Here is a 21,731-nt window from a genome sequence, read left to right as displayed (position 1 = left end):
GATAGTTTCTGTCATTTACTGTCGTTTCTATCACGTTGATGTCATTTCAAGTGTTTGTTTTCAAAATAAGTTTGTTTTTAGTTATTTGATGCTATAAAAACGGTGCTGTGACATCATGATTGACAGCTGTGATTGACAGGTTCTCTGAGCGAAGTAGTCTCTGAAGCACCAACTGACTTTTTTTCGGGATCTTCGGAGGACTGAGGAGATTGGAGCTTTAAATTTAATATCTAAATTTCCATAATTAATTATTTCACACCGTCATAAGTCAAAAGTGCAGGGGCGTGTGCTTGCGATTGATTCAGCGAGAGTGAGGGCGGGGCCTTGATTTTGCGGCTTTACTTGATGGATGGAATGAGACATTGTGTCGATGTAGTGACACAAGGGGTCTCTCTTGGGAGCCCCAAACACCTCTGATGTTTGAGAAAAGGCCAATGTGAATTGGCGAGTGGAATTTGCTTGCCACTCCCCCGGACATGCGGGTATAAAAGGAGCTGGCTCGTGACCACTTATTCAGGTTTTGTGCTGAGGAGCCAAGACAGGGTCCCGGACATTTCAATGGATAGTACAGTGTTGTGGCAAGAGGGACACAACGTCTTGTTCCCTCCATCAGGGAACGGAGGTTACGACAGTAACTGAGACATTCCCTATCTGTCACTCACTCTATGTTGTGTAGATGTAGTGACACTAGGGATCCCTATACGAAACACCACAACTAGCTGAGGGCAGTGGTGGCTCAGCGGTTAAGGCTCTGGGGTTCAAGCCCCAACACCACCAAGACACCACTGTTGGGCCCTTGAGCAAGACCCTTGACCCTATCTGCTCCAGGGGCACCATATCATGGCTGACCCTGCACTCTGACCCCAGCTTAGCTGGGATATATGGAAAAAAAAAATCACTGTATATATGCAGAAATGTATGTATAATGTGTGACAATTGATTCATGATTTTTTTTATCATAGATTTCAGCTCAGCATTCAACACAATCATTCCTCTGCACCTGATTGGAAAGCTGAACATGCTGGGCCTGGACTCTTCCCTCTGCAACTGGATCCTGGACTTCCTGACTGGGAGACCTCAGTCAGTCCGGATCGGGAACAGCATCTCCACCACCACACTGAGCACTGGGGCCAGTGGGGATTTCTTTAAGACTGCAAGGGAAGCTCAGCTTCCCCTATAATGTCAAAAAAATAATGGTCAAATATGTACTATTGTGTAAACAATTTATTGACTAAAAATGCATTAGAACACATTCATCTCGAAGACGAGTTCGTTCAGATTCAGCTACATTACATATAGCAGGTCGGCGGACTCGATTTACTTCTCATGCATTCCCGTAGCGTCAGTGCATTTCCCTGTTGAAGCCGAGCGTCCATTGACTTCAATGGGGCTGCTCTGAACAGTTTTTTTCAGTGCTCCTAAAATAGACGGTCATTGGATAAATGCTGCGATTATGTCCCGCCCACGGATGCTCAGCGTCTCTGGGGGTGAATGAGGAGTGGGCTGGCCTGGACTCCGGGCTTCCGCGTGATGATTGGAGGATCTGTCGAAAGACTGCATCTCCTTTTGATTGACAGCGAATCTGTACTATAAGAAGTCACTGAAGCTATTTCGCGCTCAGTCCCATCGCGGATTTCTCAAGTGTAGTCGAAAGACAAACTGCTGCAACCGATTTCTTTATATTTGTTTGGCGAAATTGCTAGTCAATTTGCATAATACATTTCACACAATTATACACCACATTCCTTGTTTCAGTTTTACCAAGTTTAATATATTTTGTTTTAGAGCGTTCGTTCGTTCGTTCATTCATTCATACAGTAGGCTAGGCTAGCGTCGTGCGGGTGAAACTGCGCACGATGGCAGACGGTGCTAATATTGTCGACCTGATTTTGGCGAAGCCATTTGAAAGTCTTCCTTACGAGGAAAAAATTAGAATTAAACAGCAGGGCAGATCAACACCTAAGATTGATTTAGTGCAAAAAATAAGGAAAAATAACAGGTCTTTTCAGCTCTCCTGGTATGACAAAGTTAGCTGGCTGACTGGAAGTGCTGTGACAAATAAAATGTACTGCTGGCCATGCCTCTTGATGAAACCATCTCACGGATGTGTTGTTTGGTCAAAAGTGGGGTTTGGAGATCTGTCTAACTTTGACAGGGCATATAAAAGACATGAAAATAGCAATGAACATGTGAGTGCATGTGCAAGATTAAGTTGCATGGGCAGGATCAGGGTTGAGCATGCAATCAATGAAGGTGCTCGCATTCAAGTGACTAAACATAATGAAACAGTCAAACAAAACAGGGCCTTCCTAAACCGCCTTATTGATGTAACATCCTTGCTTGGCCGACAGGAGCTGTCATTTAGGGGACATGATGAGTGTAGTGAATCATCCAACAAGGGAAATTACAGGGAGTTCACAGAAACATTATCTAAATATGACTCTGTACTGTCCACACAATTAGAGTCCTCAGCTGTGTTTTCTGGTATGTCCCATACTATCCAAAATGACTTGATCTCTGCTCTTGCAGCCACCATTTCTGATCAGATCAGAGATGAAATTCAGGATGCTCCCTTTTTTGGATGGCAGGTGGATGAAACAACTGATATATCCTACCGTGCCCAACTCTCTGTCATTGTTCGCTATGTGTATAGTTCAGGTAAAATTCAGGAGTGCTTTATTGGATTTTTTGATGTTTCTGGAGGGCGAGATGCTCAGTCCGTTTTTGATGTTTTAAATGAGAACATGCAGGCCTACAATTTTAAGGATAAGCTTGTGGCACAGACCTATGATGGGGCTGCTGTCATGGCTTCAGCACTCAATGGTCTGCAGGCCAAAGTGAAAGCAATAGCCCCAAGTGCAATGTTTGTGCATTGCTATGCACACAGACTGAATCTGGTGTTGTCACAGGGGCTAAATGCTTGCCTGAGTGCAGAATTTTTTTGCATCACTCTCTGGGTTTGGCACATTTTTTCAAAATCCACAAAGAGGACGTCTTTTCTGGAGTCTGCAGGCTGTTCAAGGTTGCCCAGAAGCGCTCCTACTCAATGGAATTTCACATCACGGATAGTGAGCACTGTGGCAAACAATTATGATGGCCTCCTGCAGACATTTGAAAACATCATTGCAGACACGACAATTGATGATGATACACTGGATTGTGCCAAAGGCTTTCTGAGGAAACTGGAGGAATTTGAGTTTGTGTTCATGTTGTACACATATGAACAAATCTTCACTGAGACTGATGTGGTCTTTGATGTTGTCCAGCAGAGGGCGATGGATGTTTTTTACTGCAAGAAAAGAATTTAATCTCTTCTTGCATTTGTCAAAGAGAAAAGGTCAGAGGGGGCTTTCCAAGCTGTTTATGCCAAAACAGCAGATCTCACATCAGACCCACGAGATGAGCCCATGAGAAAGCGCCATCTGACCCAATTGCAGGATCCCCAAGAGCACTATAGAAATCTCTACATGGCCATCCTTGATAACATCTTGGAGCAGATTCCTCAACGTTTTTCAAATTTGGAAAGTATGCTCTTCTTAGAATTAGTCAATCCAGGGAAATTTGATGACATGAGACAAGAATTTCCAGAGGAGGCCTTCCAAAGTGTCCTGAAAAATTATGGCCATCACTTTGATTCAGGGAGACTGAGGTCTGAACTTCAAGTCCTGTATTCAGATCAGGACTTGCAGGGTAACTAGGGAAAGCTGTGTGATTACTTGGTGTTCCTCAAAGACATGGAGTTGGACAGTGCAATGCCTCAGCTTTACAAACTGTTCTCATTAGTGGCAACAATTGGAGCTACATCTGCAGGTGTAGAAAGGAGCTTCTCCTGTTTAAAGCATCTCAAGTCCTACACCCGTAACACAATGGGCCAAGGTCGTTTAAGCAGCCTAGCTCTGCTGGCCATTGAGAAGACACTGGTCAAGTCACTGGAAAAGACGCCTAGTTGGTACGACAGAGTCACAGTGCATTTTCTCGAAAAGGAACGTAGGGCAGAATTTACTTTTAAATAAGTTTATAATGTATGCCGAAAATGAGCTTCCCCTCTTTGAAAGACCAGCAGCCGCCACTGACTGGGGCCCCCCAGGGCTGTGTGCTCAGTCCACTGCTATTCACTCTGCTGACTCACGACTGTGCAGCAATGCACAGCTCGAACCACATCGTCCAGTTTGCCAATTACATGATCGTGGTGGGCCTCATCAGCAAGAACTACAAGTCAGCATACAGAGAGTGGGTGCAGCAGTTAACCACCTGTCTCTGAATGTGGACAAAACAAAAGAGATGGTTGTGGACTTTAGGAGAGCACATAGTGAACACTCTCCGCTGAACATCGACGGCTCCTCTGTGGAGATTGTCAAGAGCACCAAATTCCTTGGTATTCACCTGGCGGAGAACCTCACCTGGTCCCTCAACACCAGCTCTATCACCAAGAAAGCCCAGCAGCGTCTCTACATTCTTCGAAGGCTGAGGAAAGCACATCTCCCACCCCCCATCCTCACTACATTCTATAGAGGGACTATTGAGAGCATCCTGAGCAGCAGCATCACTGCCTTGTTTGGGACTTGCACCGTTTAGACTGCAAAGCCCTGCAGAGGATAGTGAGAACAGCTGAGAAAATCATTGAGGTCTCTCTTCACTCCATCAAAGACATTTACATAAAATGCTGCAGCCGCAAAGCAACCAGCATTTTGGATGACCCCACACACCCAAACTCTTCACTCTCCTGCCATCTGGCAAGAGGTACCGAAGCATTTGGGCCCTCATGGCCAGACTGTGTAACAGCTTCTTCCCCCAAGCCATCAGACTCCTCAATACTCAGGGACTGGACTGACACACACACACACCTGTACACCATCCAACTTTTGCACGTGTCCTGAGTTGCTCTTTAATTACTGTCACTTTATAACTGGCTGCTACCTCAATAACGGCTATGTCCATAGAACACTATTTCATAGTATGTTATGTTTACATTTTAGAAAGTGTCATCTTTATGCACTACTATGTACTGGTCAGTGCTGCACTGTCTCTTACTGTGCCTATTGTCCTGTTCCTTTTAGTAATGTATTGTACTGTCCCGTACTTTTTTGCATGTGCACTTTATATAGGTATTTTATTTAGTCTGTGTAGTCTCATGTGGTTCTGTTTGTCCTATGTTGTTTTATGTAGCACCATGGTCCTGGAGGAACGTTGTCTTGTTTCGCTGTGTACTGTACTAACTGTTTATGGTTGAACAACAATAAAAACCACTTGGTTTTCTTTCCACGGAGTATTTTGATTTTCAGCTGGGGCCTTTTAATGCTTTTTATTTGCATCGGGAAAGGTGTTTCCTATTATTTCCTATTCTTTCAGGAGGAAAAGACACATCACAGTCACATAGTCAGGATAGCCATTTTCCCCATAACAGGACTGACCCACCTCCATGCTTGACTGTGGGATGGTGTCGTTCTTGTCATCTTTCTCCAGATGTACTGCTGACCCATGGGTCTAAAACTCATTTTCAGTTTAGTGTCATATGTTTAAAAAACCTTCTTCCAGTTCTTTCCCAATTACTTCTTGAATATTCAAGTCAACATTTCCCTTGGTGAAGTTTTGGTTTCTTCCAAACCCAAGAAGGTTGCTGTTGTACCATATTTAAAAAATGGATGACGCTGCCAACTTTGTCTATTGGAAATTTACTTTTAGCCATAACCTTTCTTGTGTGACGAAATAATCTCTCTATTAGCTTTTGAGACAGCTTATATTTAATTGCATTTTTTACATAGAAATACATTTTTGCTTACAACGCTAAACTTACATTTTAAAACTTAAATATGTGCCACTGCAGATGACTTAATTTAGTTTAAACAATTACTTGTGTAGATTTACAAATTTAAGAAACAGTTACATGCAATAGAAGTTGAATAATTATGACATAGCTGTATTTTTAAAAATCCTACTTTTTAGAAATATTAGGTTATATAGTCATACATACAAGTTTCTGGCCTACATAATGCCCAAACTTATTCTACTATTTGTACCTTTATTTATATATTTGATATTAAAATTATACTATAACAGTTACATTCAAAAAGTATTTTGATTACTGAAGAGATTACTTTGCATTATATTGTCATTTGTTTCATATAATATTTAGTCCTTTCAGATGGAAAACATCCATCCATCCATTTTCAAACGCTTATCTGAAGTCGGGTCGCGGGGGCAGCTGCTCCATTGGGGGCCCCAAACTTCCCTATCCCGAGCCACATTAACCAGCTCTGACTGGGGACCCCGAGGCCTTCCCAGGCCAGTGTGGAGATGTAATCTCTCCACCTAATCCTGGGTCTTCCCCGAGGCCTCCTCCCAGCTGGACGTGCCTGAAACACCTCCCTAGGGAGGCGGCCAGGGGGCATCCTTACCAGATGGATACCCAAACCACCTCAACTGACTCCTTTCCACGCAAAGCTCCATCCTAGCTCCTCACAGATTTTTTATGCATTTGGCAGATGCTTTTATCCAAAGCGACTTACAGAGCCCCTATTACAGGGACAATCCACCGGAGCAACCTGGAGTTAAGTGCCTTGCTCAAACCACCACCACCCCTGTGTTTCATCAATGTTTAGCACCTCTAAATCTGGGGTGGATGACTGAGCTCCTCACCCTATCTCTAAGGGAGAAGCCCGCCACCCTTCTGAGGAAGCCCATTTCGGCCGCTTGTACTCGCGACCTAGTTCTTTCGGTCACGACCCAGCCTTCATGACCATAGGTGAGGGTAGGAACAAAAATTGACCGGTAGATCGAGAGCTTTGCCTTCTGGCTCAGCTCTCATTTCATGACAACAGTGCGATAGAGCGAGTGCAATACCGCCTCCGCTGCCCTGATTCTCCGGCCAACCTCCCGCTCCATTGTCCCCTCACTTGTGAACAAGACCCCGAAGTACTTGAACTCCTTCACTTGGGGCAATACCTCCTTCCCTACCTGGAGTACGCACTCCATCGATTTCCTGCTGAGAACCATGGCCTCAGATTTAGAGGTGCTAAACATTGATGAAACACAGATGAAAAACATTTCTACATATAAATAATGTGATCCAAAGTGCATTTGAACTGCAGTGAAACACTTTCTTATGATGTGTTACATTCATACGAGCAGACAGAGAAGTACGTTTAAAGTAAGTTTGGAGCAGAAGAAATAGAAATAAACCTTGTGTAAATTGTTATCTTTACGCTAAGATACATTTCTAACCATTTTATCAAGAAAATTCATGTTAGATCAAAATTAATTTTATCTAGTATAACCTTTGATATTAGGGCAGGATTCGTATTTTTGATAAGTTTTGTATTGTTTTCCTGTAAAAATATATAAAAATCCTTAAAACATGATCAGTTTGACAAGATATTTTGCATGACATCACGTGACTTGATAACAGCCATTTTAAAGTTTCTTGGGACATGTGCTAAGGACACTTAATAATAACTATTATTATTAAAACTCTTTATTTTAAGAAGAGGTTCTGAGATTACAGGGAATACCTCTTTCAAGAGTTTAGCTGGTATTGATACATGATACAATTATTATTTAATCACTTATTTTTATACACAATTCACAATCATATTTAATTAAACTACACAATGATGACAAAGACTTTATAGATATTACAGTTTCATTTTCTGTTAATACATGATTTTCTGTAAAGCTACTTTGAAACAATGTGTGTTGTGAAAGACGCTATACAAATAAAAATTTGTCCAAACATATGCATGCAGTTACTGACTTTGGAAAAGCTACTACTAATTTGAAACCCTGTGTGTAGCGTATGAAACAGATTCATAATCATAAAAATATTTATGTCAGTGGAAATAGAAAACCTGTCACTTAATTTTCCTGTATAATGTTATGAAATAGTTGAAAGTATTTTAAAGTTAGACAAAAGGAATAATGAATCAGATGTGGGTATTTTTTCTCAAACGCATCAACACTCCAGTCCAGCAGGAGGCGTAAATTCACCAGAAGTTGTTTTGCATACCACTAGAAAACACAAAAGAAAAACTGCAACACCCAATATAGTGTTATTATTATGATTATTTATTTTCCTCCATTCGGCACTTCATCCTCCTGTCCAGTTGGTGTCGCTAATGCCAATAAAAATATAATAGAATAAGAATTCAGAAACATCTTCAGTTTGAGCGCTCAGTTTGGTACGTGTTCAATGTGTTCCACATTATTTGTGAGATTAACATTTATTTATATATGTTGTTTTTCTGTCTTTGACGTTTTAATGAGTGTAAAATACGTTTTTATCGACGCATGTCGCTTTGTTTTGTTACAGACGCTTTAAAAAATCCCTTTCAGGAGAAACAAACAGAAATGTGAGAATATTCTGCTTAAATGAGTCTTTAAATCCAGCGACTGACTGTAAATGAGTTCAATGAAGGTGATAATATATATTGGAGAGACGGGCGCAAATAAACGCGTTTTGGTTTCCTCAAGTTTGTGTAAATACTTTTGGGATTACTGGTCATATGCAAGAGATGAACAAAACAACTAAAACACTTCAGAACAGGTTTATTTCCACTTTCTGTCTGTCTGTCTGTGGCTAAACTCATGTTTATATTTTAGTCCAGTTTGAAGACGTGTTGGTAAATTTCAATCTTGACAAACTTTGACAAACGTTCCAGAAACGTCGCGCTAATGTCCTAAAAACGTCCCTTAAAAGAGGTTATTGCAGCATGTTCCCCTGATCTTCAGATAACTTAAATACGAGTTGACGTTTTCATAATTATATTATTTTTGTAGTCAGTCAATATGTGTTTTGGATATCATACTTAATTGACAAAATCTCTGTCAACAAAACGACAATTTACCACATCTGCTAAATATTTTGAGTAAATGGTGATTTATTCATATTTTAAAAACAAAGACAACATTTTTATTTAACAATGTTTCACCCAACTAAAATCAACCCTGGTTATCTGCAGGTAAGGTGGTACTTAAAGGTGCACTCAGTAACTTTTTGTTTGTGTCATCTTGGACTTACAGTGACACCTAGTGGTGTAGATGCTGCTTCATTCAAAATCAATAGTTTTCATTTACAGATGCCACTGTAGAAATTCACTATTCACAATCAGCCATGATTAATTTAATCCATGAGTGAAAGTGTCCAATAACAAGACAGTTACTGAGATTAAACAAGTAGTGTTTCAGCTGGTCATGTGATTCTAAAATTGACGCCTTGCCACATGTATAATAAAACAGATTTTATAAGGTCTAAGATATCATTAGAGTAGAGTTGGGGTACTTGAGTTCAGACACGAGTCAAATTTCGGATGCATCTTTCAGACTTTTTCAGAGACTGGCCTAGTCCGTGGCATTTGCGATGGAATGGAAAAAGAAACAAATAAAAAAAGGTGACCATACATCCTCTTTTCCCCAAACATGTCCTCTTTTTCAGACTTGAGAAATCGTCCTGTCGGGGTTCAAAATTGCCTCTAAATGTCCAGGATTTGGCTTTGTCTTCATATTGATGTGCTCTGTGTATTTGATACTGCGCATCAGTTTTTAACCCAACACTAGACCAGAGTGCACCTTTAACACATACAACTATATTAGTATAATGGAAAGATAAACATACTAGTGACAGTGCTGTTACCAATATATATTTTGTTTGTGGGAACTGTAAGTTTCCTGAGGAAACCTGGCATATTAAGTCTTACGGATAGAGCGCCATTATAAGAATTCTTCAGAAAGGCCTTTAATGCCTGGACACACCAAACCAATGTCGGGCCATAGTTCAGTGTCTGTCGGCACTAGTTGGACCATCGTTGGTGGGTTTTCGGCTGATTGAGCATGTTGAATCGGTGGCGGAGCCTTTTGTCACCTCTAGTTTTTTGATGTCGGGATGGTGTGTCTCGGCTTTTAGTCCACACACTTTTACCTTGAAGTCATAAAACTTGGAATCCTGGAAGAATGGTGCCAAAATGTGCATCTGCTTAATTTCAACTGCTATAGAACAAAGCAGGACTTTTGATATTGACACAGACCCGTAATTCACCTCCCCCAGGGTAAAAAAAACAATATGTAAGAAATGGGAAGATCACGAGACTCCAGCATCCTGTGGCTCATCTGCTGCATAACACCACACTTAAGGAAGTTTCTGTGGTTCTGTAGCTAACCAATTGTACCGTATAAAAAAACAAAGTGGTTTTGTTTAACAGCAGTTCTTGTGTATAATCATTAAATGTTCGGTCTTTTTGAGTTTGATGAATGTCAGTCCATTATAATGATGATGTTTTTGTGTTCAGATGTTCATCATGAGAGAGCAGGTGGATGTGATTCATGCTGGAGAACAGCAGATGCTGCAGACACCAGTGAAGATTGAAGTGAAGCAGGAGGAGATAAAAGAGGAAATCACAACAGAAGAACAGAGTGATGATGATGAAGAGCAGATGCTGCAGACATTTGTGAAGATTGAAGTGAAGCAGGAAATTAAAGAGGAAATCACAACAGAAGAACAGAGAAATGATGACGATGAACAGCAGATGCTGCAGACACCAGTGAAGATGTGTTCAGTGAAGCTTCTGGACTGCAGGAACCTGATGAAGATGAGAGAAGAAACCACAGCAGAGGAACAACAGAGTGATGAAGATGATGTTATTCCTTCAGGTATGTTTCTTCCTTTAATGTTATTGTACACATTACATGTCAAAATCTGTTACCGGATGATTTTATCATACAAATGCTTTATTGTCATATTAGAAGTGCTCAGTTGCCTTTATAAATATACAAAAAAAGTCATTACAGTCCTTCAGGAACAGTGACTCTGGATTTGGGTTTCTGCTTTAAGTCCAAATTTGTTTTCTTTAAAAAGATGGCTTTAAAGTGATTGTTCATGAGTCGAAAGTCAATTTAAAGTTCTCTTTCAGATTATACACTTGGTAAAACTAATATGTGTACTCTATCTTAAACTACATGTTTTCATTTGAATTTTCATACTGGAGAAGACTTTACAGAGAGGTTTGATTGTCCCATCATCAAAACAAGATCTCTGTAAAAAAAATGGGTGCAAATCTGGACTGAAACAGTTTTGTGATATTGTATATGGTTGTCGAAACAATGCCATGACAAATGTGTCACTTAATTATTGCTAAAGACGGTATTGATGACTGGAGAGTCGAACCACTCTGTAAAGTCTTCTCTAGCACATCCCAATGACTTTCAATAGGGTAAAGGTCTGGACTCTGTGGTGGCTAATTCATGTGTGAAAATGATTCCTCATGCTTCCTGAAACACTCTTTCACAATTTTAGCTCAATGAATCTTGGCATTGTCATTCTGGAATATGCCTATGCTGTCAGGGAAGAGAAAACCCATTGATGGGAAAACCTGGTCATTCAGGTAGTCAGCTGACTTCATTTTATTGCTGCATAACATTGCTAAGCCTAGACCTGACCAATTGAATCAACCCTAGATCAGGTCACTGCCTTTAAACCAAACTGCAAAATTATTGATTGATTATGATAGATAAGATGCAATAGTGATCACGCTTGCAAAGTACATAAGTGACCTTCTATCACGCTATAATCTGTTGTGCTATAATCGCAAAAATTCTGAGAATATCAAAATCCACAAAAGGAGGGACATCATTTTCATATTTGGCTCCTTAACTATGGAATAATCTTCCTAGCAGTGTTCAGAACTCAGACACACACTCTCAGTTCAAGTCTAGACTAGACTTCAGAGTGGATGAATTGATTGAATCATGGTCTCAGGATAGAGTTCACCAAAATTACCTGCCATAAGCTTCCAGCCGGACTGTGATACGCCTCACTGACAAAAGTCCAGATATATTGGTCGGCAGATATTATCGGCAGATGTTAGCCTTTCACCGATATATCGTATAGGCATATATTTTACCAATTTGCACAGATATGATTTTTTTTCAGAACATATAATGTAGAAAACAATGCTTTGAATTGGTGTCATTACGTAGTTTGTTCAGCAGAGCACGTTCCAACTTCATTGTTTACAGAGCTGTCTCTGAACTCAGATGATTCCGACAGGGCGGAGTTGAGCGGTGTCTTCTCGGTAAGTTGCTAACTGATTTGTGAAATACATACTCGAAAGTTAATAAACAATGACCCCATCATTTTCCCTTTTCAATATAACTAATATAAGTTTAACCCTGTCCCTGACAACCATGTCACTCATGTCTGTTTGCTGTTAGCCAGCTATAGTTTGTCAGTGCAGCAAGTAATTTAACAGATTGAAAGGTATACATCAGAGCATCTTTTTGCAGCTCAGCAGACAACGGTGCAGTGGTGGATTTTGTTTGTTGAGTGTTGATTTCACGTTACGCTGTTACCTAGTTGATGAGATACAATGCTGGTCCATCTTTTAATCTCTGTAACGACAAGCTTATAGCTAACCAGCTAATCACATAGCTACTGCGTAGAGTGGAAGCTAATGTGTAAACATGTATTCACCAAACTGTTTTGTTCAGTATTCAAAGTTTGGTACTCCCTTCAACCGTCTAGTTCCAGTCATTGCATTTTAAAATGTAATGTTTAAAAGTCTCGTTTTCCACCATTGGAAGCTTCCCCCTGAACTTGTATAGCAGAGTACAGAGTAACACTGCTACCGCTGTTTAATTCTTGACTCGGCAGGTGTAAATACTTCTTGTTTTACAACCTGCCAATAACTGACTGGCAGTATTAATATAGTCAGCATTTGACTAATACTAAACAGTACTGATGTTTATTTAGCTATTTATTTTATTTGAATTTATTCTTTATTTTCTCAGTGTTAATTTCTAGAATTTGTTGACAATGTATAGTAATAATAATGTCAAATATTCTTTGATAAAATATTTGTTTAAGGAAGCAGCCTACTGAGTACCTTTGCATAGTCATATCGGTTAACAATCCACATAGAAAAGGTCTGTTTTCATTCCAGCTCAAAAATGAACTATATCGGCCACCATATAATCAGTGAATTTTGCCCCTCTAAAATCAGTATCTGTCTCATTTACATTTATTTACATTTACATTTATGCATTTGGCAGACGCTTTTATCCAAAGCGACTTACAGAGCCCTTATCCTTAACCTGGAGTTAAGTGCCTTGCTCAAGGACACAATGGTAGTGGCTGTGGGGATCGAACCAGTGACCATCTGATTACCAGTTTACCAGTTATGTGGTTTAGACCACTACACCACCACCACTTCACTTCATCACTGTCTCAAACATTATATACTGGTCGGCTCTAATGGACATTAGTATTGTGCTTTTCAGCTCATTGCTCACTGTGCATGTGATTTGGTGCTATTTTGAGCAGTGTTTGAGGACAAACCATAGCAAAAATTGTCTTTATTACTGTGTCCCGATGGAAAAACGATTAACAGTTTGTGAAACTTTACTGTTAATCAACTGTTAAAAATGGTAACTTTTCACCTCACTAGTAAATAACACATTTTATGGAGAAATACAAGCAATATTTTGGTCAGTTCTGCTCAAACAGTAATGAATAATGACACAGAAAGCAGAACTTATCAGTATCCATCCAACCATCTTTCTTAATTTCATAGTGCACTTTTTTCCTCTTCAATCTCACATGCTCCACCTCTGTCATGTGAAGGCTTGAGTAATGAGACTGTATCACATTCTGTAATAATATAGTAATGATACATTTACACCTCGATTAACTGCTATAAATGACTATAATCATAAAATTAAGTTATTAAGCAGAATTGATGGTATAATTTCTAAAATATAATGGTGGTTTGATCTGCCATTTTTATTGGGGTTCAATTTGATTTTGTCATAAATTTACTGTTCATTGCAGAGCCGATGGAAGTGAAAGAGGAACATGAAGAACTGAATGAAGTGGAGGAGAAAAGTCATGATTTCATATCTGGAGAAAAATCTTTGAGTTGCTCAGAGACTGAAAATAGTTTATCTCAAAGAAGAGCAGCCAAGAAATCTTTCACCTGCTCTCAGTGTGGAAAGAGTTTCACATGTAAAAGAAATCTTAATATACACATGAGAGTTCATACTGGAGAGAAACCTTACATGTGCCATCAGTGTGGGAAGAGTTTCACAAGTAAAAGAGATCTTGATAGACACATGAGAGTTCATACTGGGGAGAAGCCTTACACATGCCATCAGTGTGGGAAGAGTTTCACATGTAAAGGCAATCTTAATACACACATGAGAGTTCATAGTGGAGAGAGACCTTACACATGCCATCAGTGTGGAAAGAGTTTCACACAGTCAGAACACCTGAAAACACATGAGAGAATTCATACTGGAGAGAAACCTTACAAGTGCTCGCACTGTGGAAAGACTTTCACTTGTTCAGAACACATTAAAAGGCACGAGAGAATCCATACTGGAGAGAAACCTTACACGTGCCATCAGTGTGGGAAGAGTTTTGCAAATGCAGACCATCTCAAGAATCATCTCCGCTGTCACTCTGGAGAAAAGTTATTTGAATGTGATCAGTGTGGTAAAACATTTGTTCTGGCACAGTACCTAAAACAACATCTGAAAACTCACACAAAAAAGAAACCTTACAAGTGTTCATTTTGTGGAAAGAGTTTTACACGCATGTCCTATTTGAAAGAGCACCAGAAAATGCATACCGGTGTGGCGGATCATGTGTGCTTTGAATGTGGGAAGATCTTGACTACAGCCGGCAGCTTGAATCAGCACCAAAGAATTCATACTGGAGAGAAACCTTACAAGTGCTCACACTGTGGAAAGAGTTTCAGTATGTCACAAAACATGAAAGCACATGAGAGAATTCATACTGGAGAGAAACCATACAACTGCTCTTCATGTGAGAAAAGTTTCATCTCAGCAAGTTCTTTATGGCAACATGAAAAAAAGATTTGCCCACGTAGGCACAGTGAGCAAGAATCATCTTCTGGTCCAATGATATCAAGTAAATGGTGAATGTGTGAATAAAGCATATGTGCCTCCTAACCAAACTATTGCATGTGCAGCCGTGTCTTAAGATGAGACCATCCTGCAGTGCAACGAATGCAGTGCTAACATAACTTGAAAGTTATCATCATATGAATACTGACTATACCAGTGCTCGACATTAACACTTGGCGTAAACAAGAGGATTTTACTTTTAAAGGAAGACTTTTTCTTGGCACCTACATAAACTCTAGAGGTTTTCAAGAGATTTTCTAGGTGTACTGAGATTTCTACTACACCTTCCAGAGGTGTATAGTTGTGTTCAGAACCAGTCTGGCCTGCTAAACCGCCATCTGCTCTTCGAAGCATGTCAGTTCACAAATATATTCATGTTGACACCCCCCGCCCCAACGATACGTTATTGTAATGTAAAGCAGTGACAATAAACTTTTTAATTAATAACATGCTTCCATTTTTTTTTTTTTCATTTCTATAAATGATGTTTTTATGATTATTTCTGTTGTTTCAGTGATTGTCTTGATTTACGTTTAACATTGTTATTTGATGAAGAAACAACAAGTTTAACACAAACAATATGATATGGATATTGTTACTTGGGTATATTTCTGAAATTATGTAAGTTGTGCGTGTATTTCGACTCAATAAGTACCTGAGAAAATATTTATGTGTAGCTTATTATATCTTTGTTATGTGTAGCTCAATATGTGTTTGACAGCCAGTTGTGTCTCATGATATCTCAGTGTGAAAGTAATGAATCCTGTTCTAGATTTGTCCTGATTTGTTGCATTAACTCTTTGATTTATGAAAAAGAAAACATCAAAATAAATGTAATTCTATTAAAAAAAAAACCTTTGTCCATGAAAGAAATGGGAAGATCACGAGACTCCAGCATCCTGTGGCTCATCTGCTTCATAACACCACACTTAAGGATGATCCTGTATAATTGTTTTAAAAAATATTACACTATCTGGGCATTTTGTAGATCCATTTGTGTTACATATACTGTTTATTCAACACTGCACAAACTTTACAAAAAAAATTATATTTTGTATGTGTAAATGTGTATGCTAGTTAGCAAAATGGTCAAATTAATATGTTGTATAAAGAGCCTACAATCTAATTGCCTTTGTACTATATTTACATACATTTGAATCCTGTGAGAAGCGGTCATGTCAGTGATTTTTCTGGACTGTGTGTTCCTGCAATGGTATAAATTACAGCTTCTTTGACCTATTATCAAATGGCCTGTAAAAATAACCCTTTTTAATTAGGGCTGGGTGATTTTATGATGTAATCGGATATTGACGATGCCGATTGCGAAAAGATGATGATCGACAATGTCAGAAAATGGCCATGGATCTGGAAAGTAGCCAAATATATGAAAACATGGTCAGGGTGTGAAAATAGCACCTGCAAAATGTGACAAGGCTGATTCCAGTTCACAAGCTCCTAGTCCATGTATTTCATGCGCTAGTGATTTTGCTCATCTACCTGCAACAGGCGGGCAACCTGTCTCAGAGTGACACATGACAAGAAATTATGTTAGTCAGGAAGACATGCGCTTGAAGAAACACTCTTTATTATATATTTAAGAACAGACAAAAGAAGGGACTTGTATTGACGCTGACTACCACCCATGGAGTCACGAGTTTGAATCCAGGGCGTGTTGAGTACCAGCCAGGTCTCCTAAGCAACCAAATATGCCCGGTTGCAAGGGAGGGTAGAGTCAGATGGGGTAATCGCCTAATGGTTGAGATTAAGTGGTTCTCGCTCTCATTGGGACACGTGGTAAGTTGCACGTTGATCATGGAGAGTAGCATGAGCCTCCACATGTTGTGAGTCTCCGCGGTGTCATGCACAACGAGTCACGTGATAATATGTGCAGATTGACGGTCGCAGAAGCAATTCGGGTGGCGGAGAAGAATTGAGCTGAGTAACCACGCCACTACTATGACCTAGTAAGTAGTGGGAATTGGGCATTCCAAAATTGGGGAGAAATTATATATATATAGAAAAGAATAGAAATTAACAACCCTAAATGTGGGTAATAATCGGCCATGGCAGGTAGCTCCATCACTCTTACTAGCTACTTTTGGCAGGGAATGCTTTTTCAAGGTTTTTCTGCATTTAAAATTCTGTGAATGTCTGACATCTCAGAGTTTCTACCGAAGGAAATATATTCATTTCTCTCATAATTGATCCGCCGGAGTGCGTACCAGCTCGCTCCAGAGATAAGATCGCCAGAAATGCACAAAGCGAATGTGTGACTCAGTCCGGCTTCACACGATATTGTGGTGGCCTGTGGAAAACACACAAGTATTATATGGAGGAAGTCAAACATCACTAACTGCTAGACGGCACATACATTATAAACAGCACTGACAAGGTAAAGAGGAGACAAATACATCATCAGTTTTAAAAATAGTCTTAACATCATCCTTACCTAAATAGATATTTTTAATCCAGTATCATTTACTGGTAACTTGTATAGATTCATATTAAATCTAGAAGATATAAGAAAGGCACAGGTGTCCCAAAATGGGAACATAATGCCCCAAACAAGACAAACAGAACAGGAAGGAAAAAAGGGCAGGGAAGAGAGGGAAATCAGGAAGGAAGTTTGAGGAAAGGGGCGGGATCCGGCAGCCTGCGAGGAGGCTTCAGAAAAGGGGCATGGTCCGGCAGCCTGGGAGGAGGCTTCAGGAAAGGGGCATGGTCCGGCAGCCAGTGAGGAGGCTTCAGGAAAGGGGCATGGTCCGGCAGCCAGTGAGGAGGCTTCAGGAAAGGCGCATGGTCCGGCAGCCTGGGAGGAGGCTTCAGGAAAGAGGCATGGTCCGGCAGCCAGTGAGGAGGCTTCAGGAAAGGGGCATGGTCCGGCAGCCTGGGAGGAGGCTTCAGGAAAGGGGCATGGTCCGGCAGCCAGTGAGGAGGCTTCAGAAAAGGGGCATGGTCCGGCAGCCTGGGAGGAGGCTTCAGGAAAGGGGCATGGTCCGGCAGCCAGCGAGGTGGCTTCAGGAAAGGGGCATGGTCCGGCAGCCTGGGAGGAGGCTTCAGGAAAGGGGCATGGTCCGGCAGCCTGGGAGGAGGCTTCAGGAAAGGGGCATCTGATAATCCAGTATCATTTACTGGTAACTTGTATAGATTCATATTAAATCTAGAAGATATAAGAAAGGCACAGGTGTCCCAAAATGGGAACATAATGCCCCAAACAAGACAAACAGAACAGGAAGGAAAAAAGGGCAGGGAAGAGAGGGAAATCAGGAAGGAAGTTTGAGGAAAGGGGCGGGATCCGGCAGCCTGCGAGGAGGCTTCAGAAAAGGGGCATGGTCCGGCAGCCTGGGAGGAGGCTTCAGGAAAGGGGCATGGTCCGGCAGCCAGTGAGGAGGCTTCAGGAAAGGGGCATGGTCCGGCAGCCAGTGAGGAGGCTTCAGGAAAGGGGCATGGTCCGGCAGCCTGGGAGGAGGCTTCAGGAAAGAGGCATGGTCCGGCAGCCAGTGAGGAGGCTTCAGGAAAGGGGCATGGTCCGGCAGCCTGGGAGGAGGCTTCAGGAAAGGGGCATGGTCCGGCAGCCAGTGAGGAGGCTTCAGAAAAGGGGCATGGTCCGGCAGCCTGGGAGGAGGCTTCAGGAAAGGGGCATGGTCCGGCAGCCAGCGAGGTGGCTTCAGGAAAGGGGCATGGTCCGGCAGCCTGGGAGGAGGCTTCAGGAAAGGGGCATGGTCCGGCAGCCTGGGAGGAGGCTTCAGGAAAGGGGCATGGTCCGGCAGCCAGTGAGGAAGCTTCAGGAAAGGGGTATGGTCCGGCAGCCTGGGAGGAGGCTTCAGGAAAGGGGCATGGTCCGGCAGCCAGTGAGGAGGCTTCAGAAAAGGGGCATGGTCCGGCAGCCTGGGAGGAGGCTTCAGGAAAGGGGCATGGTCTGGCAGCCAGTGAGGGGGCTTCAAAGATGGGACTGGGTCCAGCAGTCTGGGAGGAGTTTTGAGGTAGGGAATAAGGGAGGAGAGCAAATTGGGTGGCTACCGCTGGACACGAGTCAGATTAGGCTAGGGTGTGGCGTCCGCTGTACAGAGTAAAAGGGCAAGGGAGTCGTAATTGCGGGGTCCAGCAGTGCTGTGGCAGAGACGGAGACAGACAGAGACATGACCACAGAGGACAGGACATGCTCGTCAATGGGTACAGCAACTGGACATCATGACTCAGTAGGCTTCTTGAGAGTATCAGGAAACTGGACAGATAGAGAGGCAAACACAGGGAAAAGGAAAGTCTCGTCAACGGCCACAGGTCTGTAATGCTGGCAAGTTTAGACAACAAAAGGATTTAAATATCACACATTGTGTATAAGTAATTACATTTTGTTGTAAAGTTATATTATTAATATATATAAATATATTAATAATAATATCAAGTGTGTTATTATAAAATATTTATATATTTTTTCCTTCCTCCTGTCCAGTTGGTGGCGCTAATGCCAATAAAATATATAAAGAAGAAGAAGATAGCTACAGTTTGAGCGCTCAGTTCGGTACGTGTTCCACATCATTTGAGAGATTTACATTTGTTTTGATGTATAATTTGTTGTTATAGTTTTTTTCCTCTCTTTGGCGTTTTTATCGACGCATGTCGCTTTGTTTTGTTACAGACGCTTTAAAAAATCCCTTTCAGGAGAAACAAACAGAAATGTGAGAATATTCTGCTTAAATGAGTCTTTAAATCCAGCGACTGACTGTAAATGAGTTCAATGAAGGTGATAATATATATTGGAGAGACGGACACAAACAAACGCTTTTTGGTTTCCTCAAGTTTGTGTAAATACTTTTGGGATTACTGGTCATATGCAAGAGATGAACAAAACAACTAAAACACTTCAGAACAGGTTTATTTCCACTTTCTGTCTGTCTGTGGCTAAACTCATGTTTCTATTTTAGTCCAGTTTGAAGACGTGTTGGTAAAGTTCAAGCTTGACAAACTTTGACTAACGTTCCAGAAACGTTGCGCTAATGTCCTAAAAACGTCCCTTAAAAGAGGTTATTGCAGCATGTTCCCCTGATCTTCAGATAACTTGTAAGAAAATGTACCACATCTGCTAAATGTTTTACTGGAGTAAATGGTGCTTTATTCATAGTATTTCATCATTGTGAAATGAGACAAAAGTATTTTGTAAATGTAGTAGTTCTGCTGAGATTCTGCACCTCACTTCTGTAAACTCAACAAATCTATATTTATTCTCCGTTTGATAAAGTGATTTGTGTTGTGAAGAATCTTTCTCTCTATGCAAGAAAACTCTCAGTCCGGGGTTCCAGATATCAAAGGTAGAAGGTCAGCTGTGCTTTCTGACTCTCCAGTTCTGCCCCATCATCTTTATACAGTTCTGTGTTATCTTCTCTAAAGCCCATTAATCGTTCAACTTGGCTATCTTCAGCCAATGGCCTTTACATCATCTCAGCTCGCCACCATTATTTCCTAGACTATCTGGTTTTACCTAATGGTGGATATTTACCTCGCTGTCTATTTAAAAAAAATCATTTTTTTCTAGAGAATATACATAGACAGCTAGGTAAATATCCACCATTAGGTAAGATAGTCTAGGAAATAATACTTTGTATATATATATATATATGTTTTAACTGATTCAATATTTGTAAATACTTTTGAAAATGTACCATATAAGCCGATCAAATATGTTTTGTGTTAATTTTTAAACATTTTCAATTTTTATAATTGTATAATGAAATAATCTGTTTGTTAAATCTGCACAGGAGAAGTCTTCCGTGAGGTGACCTGAGGTCAAATCTGAGGTAAATATAGATTCTCTTTAGTTGTATTTATATTTACATATTATTTAGTACTATTTGGTGTCCCATTTCATAAGTACATTAAAACATAAAGAGATGTTTTTCTTTAATCTGTACCAGCCTGGACCAAAGTCTATAATTTATAACTTTAATTGGATTCAGTTAAACTTGCTGTAGTTTGTTTGCTATTTTACATCCCGTGCATCAGTATGAAGACATCGTTTTCCATATTTGGCTGTTTACTCTTATGATTCATTATGTTTTTTTACATCCTTTAGATTTTGCAAATAAATACAGTGAGTAACTACATTTATTTTGTGATTGACTAAATTAATAAGTCTTTATCAGCATAAAATATATTTAAAGCATAAAAAATTCGTTTTGTCTCATATAACAATGTTTCACCCAACTAAGATCAATGTTTAGCCAAGAATGTAACATCAACATATCTGCAGGTGAGGTGGTACTTTAATGTGCACTCAGTACATTTTTGCTCGTGCCGTCTTGGACTTACAGTGACACCTAGTGGTGTGGATGCTGTATCATTCAAAATCAATAATATTCAGTTACAGATGCCACTGTAGAAATTCACTATTCACAATCAGCCATGATTAATTTAATCCATGAGTGAACGTGTCCAATAACAAGACGATTACTGAGATTAAGCGAGTAGTATTTCAGCTGGTCATGTGATTCTAAAATGGCCGCCCCCATGAGGGCACCCCTGCCCCATGTAGAATAAAACAGCTTTGATAAGGTCACTGATATGACTAGAGTCCTCATCTTCTGTGAGCGGTCATGATTTTATAGATATGTTTAAAAATTACAATGAATTTCTTCAACACACACAAAAAAATTCCCCATTTAACACATACAACTATATTAATATAATGTAAAGATAAACATACTAGCAACTGTGCTGTTAAAAAAGTACTTTTGTTTGTTGGAACTGTATAATTTTTGAGGGGACCAGGCGTAATAAGTCTTAGAGACAGAGAGCCATTGACAGCAACACATCAAGCTGATGGT

General features: G+C 40.5%; 2 protein-coding genes across 5 annotated transcripts in view; both read left to right on the top strand.

The window, feature by feature from the left end:
- The window catches only part of LOC127624990 (zinc finger protein 501-like), a 67,455-nt gene extending 51,435 nt beyond the window's left edge, over positions 1-16,020 (top strand). For 2 of the 3 annotated variants that reach the window (XM_052099998.1, XM_052099997.1), the window contains one exon: positions 10,278-10,489. In XM_052099998.1, coding sequence (XP_051955958.1) covers positions 10,278-10,354 — 77 coding nt within the window. In that variant the 3' untranslated portion in view covers positions 10,355-10,489. Of the gene's footprint in view, positions 1-8,098; positions 8,175-10,277; positions 10,639-13,813 lie in introns of those variants that run through there. The other variant, XM_052099999.1, reaches the window with a different exon arrangement.
- LOC127624950 (zinc finger protein 160-like) overlaps positions 1-21,731 on the top strand; it is a 229,712-nt gene that overhangs the window by 139,696 nt on the left and 68,285 nt on the right. The gene's annotated exons all lie outside the window — the stretch shown is intronic.

The sequence above is a fragment of the Xyrauchen texanus genome, chromosome 31, assembly GCF_025860055.1.
Source record: "Xyrauchen texanus isolate HMW12.3.18 chromosome 31, RBS_HiC_50CHRs, whole genome shotgun sequence".
NCBI classification, from domain to species: domain Eukaryota; kingdom Metazoa; phylum Chordata; class Actinopteri; order Cypriniformes; family Catostomidae; genus Xyrauchen; species Xyrauchen texanus.
This window is presented reverse-complemented; position numbering and strand designations above follow the sequence as displayed.